This window comes from Pelophylax lessonae (genome assembly GCF_965119305.1).
Source record: "Pelophylax lessonae genome assembly, chromosome: 1".
In the NCBI taxonomy this organism is placed as follows: domain Eukaryota; kingdom Metazoa; phylum Chordata; class Amphibia; order Anura; family Ranidae; genus Pelophylax; species Pelophylax lessonae.
The window spans coordinates 755,017,180-755,029,198 of record NC_138768.1 but is presented as its reverse complement, the minus strand read 5'-3'; the positions used below and the strand labels follow the sequence as shown (position 1 = coordinate 755,029,198).

The following is a 12,019-nucleotide window of genomic DNA, read 5'->3' as shown; positions in this document are numbered from 1 at the left end:
GGAAAGACTGCTGGTTTGGGGATGAATGTCAGTACTGTGCCAAGTGAGCTGCACTCAGGAGGCTGAGGAGCTGGTGTAGAAAGGAGGAGTTTGGGTTCCTGGAGAACTGGGCCAACTTCTCAGTCGGTTACCGGCTCTTTAGCAGGGACGGATGGTGCTTAAATGGGGAGGGGGTAGCACAGCTGGGAGAGAAGATGGCCGAAAAGTTAGAGGGGATTTTAAACTAGGTGATGAGGGGGTCCAGATGTAGAGCTAGCCAGTGTGACACAAGGTTCAGCAAGTAATATTGGGGCATTAGCAGTAGAGTGACTAGAATACCAAAACCCAAGGTAAGTAAGTTGCTAAATCCAAATTGCAGCCTAATTACAACTAACAAGAATACGGTATACGACCAGACAAAAGTACGAGGCTTGTATACCAATGCTAGAAGTCTGGCCAACAAGATGGGAGAACTGGAGCTGCTAATGCACAAGGAGGATTTCAATTTTGTGTGAATTTCAGAGACGTGGTTTGACAGCTCTCACGATTGGCTGGCAACCATTCGGGAGTATTCCCTATATGGCAGAGATAGGGAGGGTAAAAATGGAGAGGGGTATGCCTTTAGATCAGAAATGATTTGCACGTGAATGTGAGGGACGATATCACTAATGGAGCTAGGGAGGAGGTAGAATCCTTGTGGGTAGAGCTAAAAAGAGAGAAAACTAAGGGTGTATGCTATAGGCCCCCTAACCAGAGGGGGAGGAGGAGCTCCAATCACAGCTTAGAATGGCAGCAAGGATGGGAAATGTGATTATGATGGGGGATTTTAATTATGCAGATATAGACTGGGCGGAAGGAATCGCACATTCGTCTAAGGCTCGCCATTTCCTAAATGTCTTGCAGGACAACTTCAAAGGTCAGATGGTGAATGTACCAACAAGAAATCAGGCGTTACTAGACCTACTGATTGCTAACAATACAGACCTGTTTGCAGTTGTAGAAATATGGGGCAACTTAGGAAACAGCGACCATAGGTCAATTCGTTTTTGCATAAATCACAGAAATAGAAACACAAAGGTAATACAAAGACACTAAATTTCAAAAGAGCCAACTGCCCTAAACTGCACTCTTTGCTACATAGCATTAAATGGGATAAAATCCTAAGAACAAAGAACACAGAGGATAAATGGGAGTACTTTAGGAGCATACTAAATGAAGGGATTGGTCAGTGCATTCCAACAGAAAATAAGTTCAAAAGAGCTAAAAAAAAAAATCCTGGGTGGCTAAACTCCAACATAAAAATGCATGTAAAAGCAAAAGAAAAGGCCTTCAAAAAATACAAGGCTGAGGGGTCATTGCCAGCAATTCAACATTACAAAGAATGCAAAAGTAAATGTAAGAGTGCAGTCATGGTGGCTAAGATAGAACACTAAAGGCACATATAGCGGAGGAGAGTAAAAACAAAACCCAATAAATTCTTTAAGTATATAAATAGTAAGAAAGTGTGGCCAGAACATATTGGCCCCATAAAGGATGATGAATTGAGTTTGGCTACAAATGACAGAGAGAAGGCGAAGGTTTTGAATATCATCTTCTCAGTCTTCACAAGTGAATCGGGTGAATACAGTAACCAAGACTGTAATGTAAATTTTATTAACACGTCACAGGAAGCTCCCTCATGGCTAACAGAAGACAGAATCCAAAATAGACTTGAAAAACTAGCTACCTAAGGACTGAGAGTCCTTAAGTAGCTCAGCCAGGTGATAGCCAGGCCATTGTTCCTAATTTTTATGGATGGTTTACTTACTGGAATAGTGCCAGCTGATTGAATAAAAATGCCGTTATTAAAAAAAGGGCCAAGACATATCCCTGGAACTACAGGCCAGTTAGCCTAACATCAATAGTCTGCAAGCTAGTGGAGGGGATGATAAGGGACTATATACAAGATTTTAGTCATGAAAATGGTATCATTAGCAGTAATCAGCTTGGATTCATAAAGGATCGTTCTTGCCAGACCAATCTTTTAACCTTCTATGAAGTAGAGAGCTGCCATATAGCTAAAAGAAGGCCTGTAGATGTGATGTATCTGGATTTTGCAAAGGCATTTGATACAGTTCCCCACAAACGTTTACTGTACAATCTGAGGTCTGTCGGCATGGACCGTAAGTACCTGGAATGAAAAATGGCTACAGGGGCGAGTCCAAAAGATGGTGATAAATGGCGAGTAGAATAGTCTGGTGTGGAAAGGGGGGTCCCCCAAGGATCTGTCCTGGGACCAATCCTGTTTAATTCATTCATAAAGGATACAGAGGATGGGATAAACAGCTCAATCTCAGTATTTGCAGACCATACAAAGTTAACCACTTCCTTACCGCTGGACGTCATATGACATCCAGGGCTTAAAGTGGGGATATCTAAATTATGCCTGCAGCTGCAGGCATCATTCAGATATCATTTTTTTCAGCCGGCGATTCCCTTCACCATAAGAACAATCATAGGGACTGTTCAGCCACTTGATTGTTCTTACAGGTGGTGGGTGAGATCATCCCCTCTCCTGTGCTTCTACCGACTCACCCGTGCGATCAGCGAGCCAGAGAAAGAATTGGCTACGGGCGTAAGTAAACCATAGAGACTGCCAATGTACAGATGGTCCCCGACAGTCTCTGACTCTCGGATGCCCAGGCACGACGTGATGACGTCACGCCCAGCCTGGCAGTTGTCAATACTGCCGTGATCTCAGCTGGATAGCCGAGATCTTTTTATTTTATTTTTTTAATTCAGGCTTTCCAGCCTGTGGGAGAGATCTGAGGTCTTGTTGACCCCAGATCTCTCCATAAAGAGGACATGTCAAGCACTAGTCCTATTACAAGGAATATTGAAGTGATCAAAAAAAAGGAAAAGTGTAAAAAAAATTAAATAAAAAAATTAAAGTGCCCCTGTCCCTGCATGCTCGCACGCAGAAGCGAACGCATGCGTACATCACGGCCACATATGTAAACAGCGTTCAATCCATACATGTGAGGTATCGCCACGAACGTTCGAGCGAGAGCAACAATTCTAGCCCAAGACTTCCACTGCAACTCTAAACTGGTAAACTGTACAATTTTTTAAAGCTTTACCTATATAGATTTTTAAGTACCAAAGTTTGGCGTCATTCCATGTGTGCAATTTTAAAGCGTGACATGTTAGGTATCTATTTGCTTGGCGTAACATCATCTCTCACATTTTACAAAAAAGTTGAGCTAACTTTAGTGTTTTTTTTTTTTTTTTAATTCATAAAAGTCCCCCCCCAAAAAAAAACACATTTGAAAACTTTCTGCGCAAATACCGCGTGACATAAAAAGTTGCAATGACCGCCATTTTATTTCATAGGGTCTCTGCTAAAAAAATATATATAATGTTTGGGGGTCCTAAGTCATTTTCTAGCAAAAACATTATGATTTTTTTATGTAGGCGTGGAGTGCCAGAAATGGCCCGGTATGGAAGTGGTTAAACAGGGCAATAACTTATACGCAGGATGTGGAAACCTTGCAAAAAGACCTAGACAACATAACGGGCTGGGCAACTACATGGCAAATGCGGTTTAATGTTGAAAAATGTAAGGTAATGCATTTGGGGGCCAAAAATACAAACACAAGTTACCGGCTAGGGGGGAGAACCTCTGGGGGAATTTAGGATGGAAATGGACCTGGGGTCGTAGTAGATGACTGGCTCAGCAATGGTATGCAATGCCAGGCTGCTGCAAGCAAAGCCAACAGAATATTGGTATGCATTAAAAGGGGATTTACTCCAGAGATAAATTAATAATTCTCCCACTCTACAAGACTCTGGTCTGGCCGCATCTTGAGCATGCCATCAAGTTTTGGGCACCAGTCCTCAGGTAGGATGTGGTGGGACTGGAGAGAGTCCAGAGAAGGACAGCAAAGATAATTAAGGGACTGGAGGACCTCAGCGATATAAGAAAATAAAGGAAAAGACTACAAGCATTGAACTTATTCTCTCTGGAGAGGAGACCCTTGAGAGGGGATATGATATCAATGTACAAATACCATACTGGTGACCCTAGCATGGGGAAAAACTATTTAGTGAAAGGAAAATTAAAAAGACACTAAAGTTGGAAGAGAACGGTTTAACCTTAAACTGCATAGAGGGTTCTTTACTGTCAGAGTGGTAAGGATGTGGAATTCTCTTCCACAAGCAGTGGTATCAGCAGGGAGCGTTGATAGTTTAAAAAAACGATTCAATGGGCATCTCAACCACCACAACATACAGGGGTATACAATGTACTATTGACATGAAAACACACACACACTATAGGTTGAACTGGATGGACTGGCGTCTTTTTTCAACCTCACCAACTATGTAAATAGGAGAGGTGGGGAGATTTGATGAGGGACAGCTTTACTAAAGGTACCCTTTTGGCTACCCTGGAGGGGCCTTATTATACTCTGCAAATCCATAACCCAATGCACATAATTGTTTCCCTTTCTGATATGCTAAATAAACATAGAGTGGCTTTTTGGACTTTCTTACTACCTGCATAACATGATTTTCTAAATTCTTTACAAATGCAGTTTGTATGTTTTTTTTTTTTTTTTTACCTTAATTTAAAAGATTGTATAATTCAGTTGACCTGTTTTAAAGTATAAATGTAACATACTACCTATTCTCCTCTAGGGCTATTTGTATGGGCAGAAGATGAAAGAAGAGAATCACAGAGCAGCTGTGCAGATTTTTGAACAGGCTAATGAGTACCTCCTACCAGAGAATATATTAGATTTACATGGACTTCATGTAGACGAGGCTATGAAACACTTCCGCAGGGTCCTGCAAGACAAGGCAGAAGGTAGTATACTGTCCATTCCCGATTTGTTACTGACACGTATTCCAATACTGCGTGCCAGCAAACTAGGGCTAGGTTTACACATAAGAATATATAGAAAATGGGTAATATCCGCGCTTAAAATTACATAAACATAAGTAAATAAAGCTGCCAGCTTAATATAATATTGACAATATTATAATAGATAAGATAAAGTACATAAAGTGGCGCTAAACACACCAGGGGAGAAAGTTCCTCATCAGCTTCAGTGCAATTGGACACGAACAACCAAGGTGAGTAGTTCTAACTCCTTACCAGAGGATAGAAGTCATAAGGCCAGACACCAAAGTCCTCTTCACCAGACCACGATCAACTCAGCTGTGCATCCACAAATTGACTCAATTTATTTTTGAGATTATTTATTTTTTGGGGATTGACTGATTAACTCTGATGGATGGATTCAGTTGGATCACCTTGCCATACATACGCCCATTAGTCATATCGGTTCCATGTGAGGAAATCTAGCCTGTCAGGAGTCTACTAATCTTGTTCTGGTAAGCAGTAGGTAGACTCACCGTGGTGCCGAGTGTTTCCTGCACGATTCTTTGGTGTCGGCCTCTTTCCACTTTTTATTGACCATTGACTCTGGACATGTGATTTCTCATATTATTATTATTTCAGGTTCTTATATAGCGCTGTCCATTTACGCAGCGCTTTACATATACATTGCACATTCACATCACATACTACACTATGAGTTTTATCTTCTTTTTTGCTGGATCGATCCTTAAGTGAATTTGTGGATGCACAGCTGAGTTGATCGTGGTCTGGTGAAGAGGACTTTGTTTGGCTTTATGAGTTCTATCCTCTGGTAAGGAGTTAGAACAACTCACCTTGGTTATTGGTGTCCAATTGCACTGAAGCTGATGATGAACTTTCTCCTCTGGTGTTTTTAGCACCGCTTTATGAACTTTAGGTTTACACCAGGGGCGGACTGACAACTCATGTGGACCCCGGGCACTAGGGGTTCCTGGGGCCCCCAGGTTTAAAGATGGCCACCGCACGGCAGCCATCTCTCTGATGCAACATTTAAGTGTTTGTAATGTCTAATTTTTTTAAAAATAACAAAACATGTTATACTTACCTCTGTGCAGTTGGTTTTGCACAGAGCAGCCCGAATCTTCCTCTTCTTTGGTCCTTTTTCTCTGCTTCTGCTCCTAGCCCCTCCCTCCTGTTGAGTGCCCCTGCAGCAAGCAGCTTGCTATGGGAGCAGCCAAGCTGCAGCTTCATGTGTCCATTCAGACAGGGAGCTGTGGTTTGGCCCTGCCCCCTCTCTCGCCTCATTAGCGAACTTACTTTGATTGACATCCGTAGGAGGCAATGGCGCTGCTGCTGTGTCTCAGCCAATCAGGAGGCAGAGTCCCAGATGGCCGAGGGACTCGTGGACATTCCTGGACAGGGATGGGGCTCAGGTAAGTATTAGGGGGGCTGGGGAGGCTGCTGCACATAGAAGGCTTTTTATCTTAATGCATAGAATACATTAAGATGAAAAACCTTCCGCTTTTACAATCCTTTAATGTGGCAGGCCCACGTGGAGGGGCACCTAGCTTGGCGACATGCAGAGTGGCAGGAGACTTAAAGCTGGTAACCCAGTAGAGGTACCAGGAGCCTCTCATGGACAGCCACCTTAACAGTATAATTGGCAAAGTAATGCACTGGAGGCCCCTCCAAATGAAAAGGTGACCTGTGGCGTGCATAGCGCACTGTCGCACACAGTGGGTGTGGCTAACTAATGCCACATATTGGGCATGGCTTTTTATTCTGATTAGAATTACAAGTCTGATTTTTGCAAATGTTTTTTTTTTATTTTAACTAAATTTAATTTAATAATTTTTTTATGTTTTTTACAACGTTGGTGGGTGGCTTTAGTGGGATATCAGTCTCACTTTTGAGACAGAGTAATAGACACATTCCCCAGTCCCTTTCTCTGTAGCCTCAGTTACATGTTATGCTCAGTTATAGCTTAATACAGTGAGTGATCAGTATCAATCAATCACTGTGTTCACTTAGAAAAGGAAGGAGCTGTTAAATGACATATTTTCCAGCCCCTTTCCTGCTCTCCATCCTGAGGTTTTCCATGTGTGCCCCCAAATACTGCCTTTGGGAGAGGAAAGAAGGGATGCTGGCAGCGCGGTGGGGGGTGGAGGCCCAGGCAGTGAGAGAAATTCAGATCAGTGCAGCAGGTGGGGGAGATAACTGGAACCGATCCTTTGTGGCTCTTACTGCAGCAGCGAGAGCAGGAGATTTTGGCTTTCAGCTGCTGCAGTGAGAACCACAAAACAATTATTCCAGTTATTTCCCCCATCGGCTGCCCTGATCACCTGGCACCTGCTCTATCCACTTACCATCCCCCTGTTGGAGGGGGGGGGGGTAACTGCTGCCCCCCCCCCTCCCCCCCATGCACCAGTGGGAGGGGGGTGTGAGGCTGTTGTGGGGGGATTACAGTTGGTGGGAGTGAGTCAGTTGGGGAGGGATTTCTTTCAATGGCAGTGTCTGCGGGGATGTTGGGAAAGTAGAGAATCGAAAGTGATGTCTCTCATCTGGGAGATGAGCAGTAGCTCAAAGTGACATCTGTCAGCTGGATGTATGAAGAAGTAGCTTGGGGGTGATGCCAGCTGAGGGGAGTAGGGGCTGAGAAGTATTTAGATACAATCAAAAACTACTGCGCTCATCCACTAATAGAAAAAACAATATAAAATGCAATAGTATGGCTCAAAAAGAACAACCTCCTGTTCTAAGAGACCCCCAAGCACTCTGTGTATGTCCAAATAATGTAAAGTTACTTTATGACCATTGTATTTAACCCTGCGTTATCCAAACTCAGCACATAAACTAAACACTCTATAGCTAAATTCACATCTATGTTTGTGAGGAATGCATGTAAAATTGCGTGCCTTCCCAACACGCACAAAAATGAGCTGCACTTTAGCAGATGCACAGCAGTTCTAATAATTAAGGGCACCCCCATGCATCTGCAAACGTGCGCCCCATACTGGAATTTTTCATAATTTTTCCATGTTGCTCGTGTGTGTGAAAAACATGCTCATACTTGGTCGCACCTATAGGTGTGAACCAAGCCTTACTAGGAGTACATAAAAATAACAATCCTCATTTAAACATAAATATTTCTCTAAATGATCAGTGTTTGTATGCTTGTCCTTTCATGCATATAGCCTTGAACATCATGATGATATGTTTATTGGGGATTATTATTTTGTATATAGTGTGTATAGTTTATTTAGTGGGTTTACACTTTTCACTGTGCAGAGGTTGGATAACACAGGGTAAATGGAAAGGTCATAAGTTAACTGCACATTATATAGACCTACAGAGTGCTTGGGGTTTGTTTGTGGATAGGGATATGATGTGTGCCTGCTTAGGAGATGTCTTTCAGCTGGGGGGAGGGGCTGCAAACTTTGCGGGCTCCAACACACACACTCGGACTGCTATTGTCACCTTTCTTGTCACTGTAACCCTTCACATGGCACCATAAAAACTTCCCTCCTGACAAGACACTACCAGGTATTGTGTGCAGCTTACCTCCCCATACAGACTTTCCTCTCTCCCTGCATGTAGTGTGAGGCTACAGTAACTATGCCCCCCCCCCCCCCCCCGGGTTTTCCCATCACTCGGCACTGAAGATGGGGATGGGATCTGACTGAGGGAGGCACAGAACGAGCGTGCAAGAGACTGCTGGAAGGGGGACAGAAAGAAGATTCAGAACTTCTAAATACATACACGGCCGGGGGATGTATGCATTTAGGAGCAGTAATATTGCTGCTCACAAACCCCAGGATGAGCTGTATTGGGACACCTTTCTAGAAAGTGTGACTGTCTCGGCTCATGGGGCCCCCCACTGGCCCCGGCCCGAGGGCCCTAATGGTCAGACCGCCCCTGGTTTACAAATGTCCGGTGCGAATGTCCCCTCAGTTTTCACTGCAAATTTCCAAAGCAGCTGTTCAACAGATTAGCTGCGGTTTAGATGTGGTTCAGATGCAAAGTTTTGAAGCCGGCGGTCACTGGCGTCTTTAACATTAGTTGGTTGTTAAGGAGCAGGCCGGGAAGTCAGCCCCTGTGTCCCTAACAATGGATGACTCATCAGCTGTCGTGCCATTGTTTTTTTTTTTTACATTTTCGCATTGGGTTCCCCTTAAAATCTATAGGAGACCCAAAAGGGCCTGGTATGGATTAAGACCCAAAAGGGCCTGGGGTGGGGGGAAGGCACGCCGTTGTTTATGAAAAAAAAAAAATTCAAATCAACTTTAAAACAAAACTGATCAGATGTGTGATTCAGATGTATTCCCATAGAAGGCAATGAGTCTGGAATTGGCATCAGAAAATGCACAGGAATCTTTTTATTTTCACAGGGAATTCACACTATCGCTGCAACGCATGTATGATAACCGGCTCCATAGAAAGCCAGTTTGATTCACATGTCGTGCAGTTCAAAATGTATCCAATTCGCATATATGTGAACAGAGTCTAAGTGAGAGTTTATATGCTTAGAACTCATACTTAAAGTGGATAGAATTTGATTAGAACACCTGCCAGGTTTTTATTGCTGTCTGTGTCCCTTTAAGGGAGATTTACCCCCTCTTTTGGGTCCTGTTTACTGTTATAACTGAAAGTTAAAGCAAAAGAAAAATCCTAAATTTTAGGTTTCCCCCAGAAAAGTAACAGAGGGGGAAACCTTCCAGTTCTGGTTTTGGCTATGGGACAAAAAGTGAAGAGGAATCACCCCAATGGGACGCAGATGGCAAAAGAAAAATCTGACAGGGTTTCCAACCCTCCTTGACTATCCAAAATAAAAAAAAAAATGCCTTTAGTTCTACTTTAACTCCTTCACACCTGAAGGTAAAACAAATCTTGCCTAAGCACAATTTTGCAAATTTGACGTGTTCGTAAAACTGTACATTTCATCACAACTACTTTGTGCATCCAGGTGGATTATAATTTGTTTTGTTTTTTCAGGACAAATTGCACATAAAAAATATATATTTTTTTTGTTTGTAGCACATTGATTATTTATGGTTATTGTGCTAGAAGGGCAGCATTGTGTTTATTTTCCCTCTTTTGGATTAGGTGGCACTGTTTACATGTATTAGCATTTAGGTGTAGAGACCACAATTCTTGCACATTTTTGAATTCATATTTATTTATTTTATTGAATTAGGATGTGTTGGCAGCACAGCACTGTTTTATTGTGTTTTTTTTCTCTTTTTTGATGTGGGAAAACATTCTAGTGCTTGCAGCAACTCATATCAGGTTTCAATATTTTGCATGTTTAGGTGGCAGCGCATCAGAGGTCTTTTTTTGATACTGAAAAAACAAAGCTTAGTTTCAGTTCTTTAAAACATTGTCGTTTTTTTCTGTGTCATTCTATATAAACAAAACAAAGGCAAAGTACATTTCAATACATAGCTGTGTGTGCCACAGACTAAAGGCTCGTACACACTATAAGAAAATTTGGCATGAAATATACGATTTTCATATCGTGTGTCCACAACTTTTGCCAGCCGATTACGACGTTTTGTGCGAAAATTCCCGAAGGGACAAACTCTAAAATTTTTCTCGTATGGGAACAGAATGATGCACCGTTTTCATACGATTTTCATACAAGGAAAATCTGAAAAGAAAGACTGCACATGATTAGAAGCAATAAACAAAAAAAAAGCCTTTGTCGTACAAATTTTCATTCAGCGGTTTTTGATTTGCTGTGAAACAACCGGACGATTGTTCGCCTGATTTTATTATAGTGTGTACCCCACTTAAGTTGCATGGAACAGCTTAAATTTGATAGTCATATAAAGTTGAGCGTTGTGATGTTTTTGCCTTCACCTGAAACCTGCCACTAATGTAGAAGATTTTGCTTCATTTTTTGACCTTTATTCTTTACAACTCTTTGGTAGATTAGGATAGGTTAACAGGGAAGCAACTGATTAGTGTAATATGGCAACACAGAGTATTAATAATGCACAATTAACAAAGAGCAATTAATAATGCAGATTGAAAATAATCTGCAGAAACCCACTATACATATAGAACTACATCAGCTTAAGCTTAGTACACACGATCAGAAGATCTGCCGAAAAATCTCTTTTGAAGTGATTGTACAATAATCTGATCATTAGTACACAGCTTTCGAGAGTCGATCAGAACGGTTCATCCGAAATTATCTGAAGGGACAAACAGGAACATTTCTCGTAAATACCAGGTTGTACGATTTTTGTTACATCGGTACAGTATCAGTGTGAAAAAAATCGGAAGAGCAAGACTACGCATGTTCAGAAATGAAAGAATACATTACAAAACAATACAACACATTACATCACTTCTGAAGTTGTATTTTGTCGTACGAGAAGTTTTGTAAGTTTAATACATTTATTAATTTTCGATATAAGACTAGCGTGCAAAAAAAAACAAATGATTATTCGTTCGATATTCTCATTGTGTGTACCAGGCGTTAGATCACTTAGAATAGGAAAAAATTCCTGTTGGCATGATGTTGCAATAGGTTTTGGCACATATAAATATGTTTGTAGCTAATACCAGCTAATGAAATGAAACTGATTTTATTTAATATTTAGGAAAACATCCAGATTTTAACTTTGCTAAATTTTGTGTGTGTGTGTGTGTGACAGATTATCGACAGAATGGAGGCAGTCCACACCTTCTTGTGATAACGGGAAGAGGGAATCGTAGCCAGGGAGGTTTTCCACGCATTAAACCAGCAGTCATCGACTACCTCACAAATCATGACTACAGGTGAGTCTGCTTTTATTAACCACTTAAGCCCCGGAAGATTTTACCCCCATTCCGACCAGGGCGTATTTTGCGATTCAGCACTGCGTGATTTTAACGGACAATTGCGCGGTCGTGCGACGCTGTACCTAAACAAATTTGGCGTCCTTTTTTTCCCACAAACAGAGCTTTCTTTTGGTGGTATTTGATCACCTGTGCGATTTTTTGATCACGCGCTATAAACAAAAAAAGAGCGTCAATTTTGCAAAAATAGCAATATTTTTCACATTTTTTCTATATGAAATTCCCCCCCAAAAAAATGTAAAAATCTAAATTTTTTAACATTTTCGGCCAATTTGTTTTATGCTACCTATGTTTGGTAAAAAAAATCGCAAAAAGCGTATTTTGATTGGTTTG

At 41.7% G+C, this 12,019-nt stretch overlaps 1 protein-coding gene across 1 annotated transcript in view; it reads left to right on the top strand.

The window, feature by feature from the left end:
* The window catches only part of N4BP2 (NEDD4 binding protein 2), a 337,469-nt gene that overhangs the window by 300,464 nt on the left and 24,986 nt on the right, over positions 1 to 12,019 (top strand). Inside the window, exons 16-17 of the mRNA XM_082258615.1 lie at positions 4,657 to 4,825; positions 11,503 to 11,626. Of these exons, the coding sequence (XP_082114741.1) occupies positions 4,657 to 4,825; positions 11,503 to 11,626 (293 nt within the window). The remainder of the gene's footprint in view (positions 1 to 4,656; positions 4,826 to 11,502; positions 11,627 to 12,019) is intronic.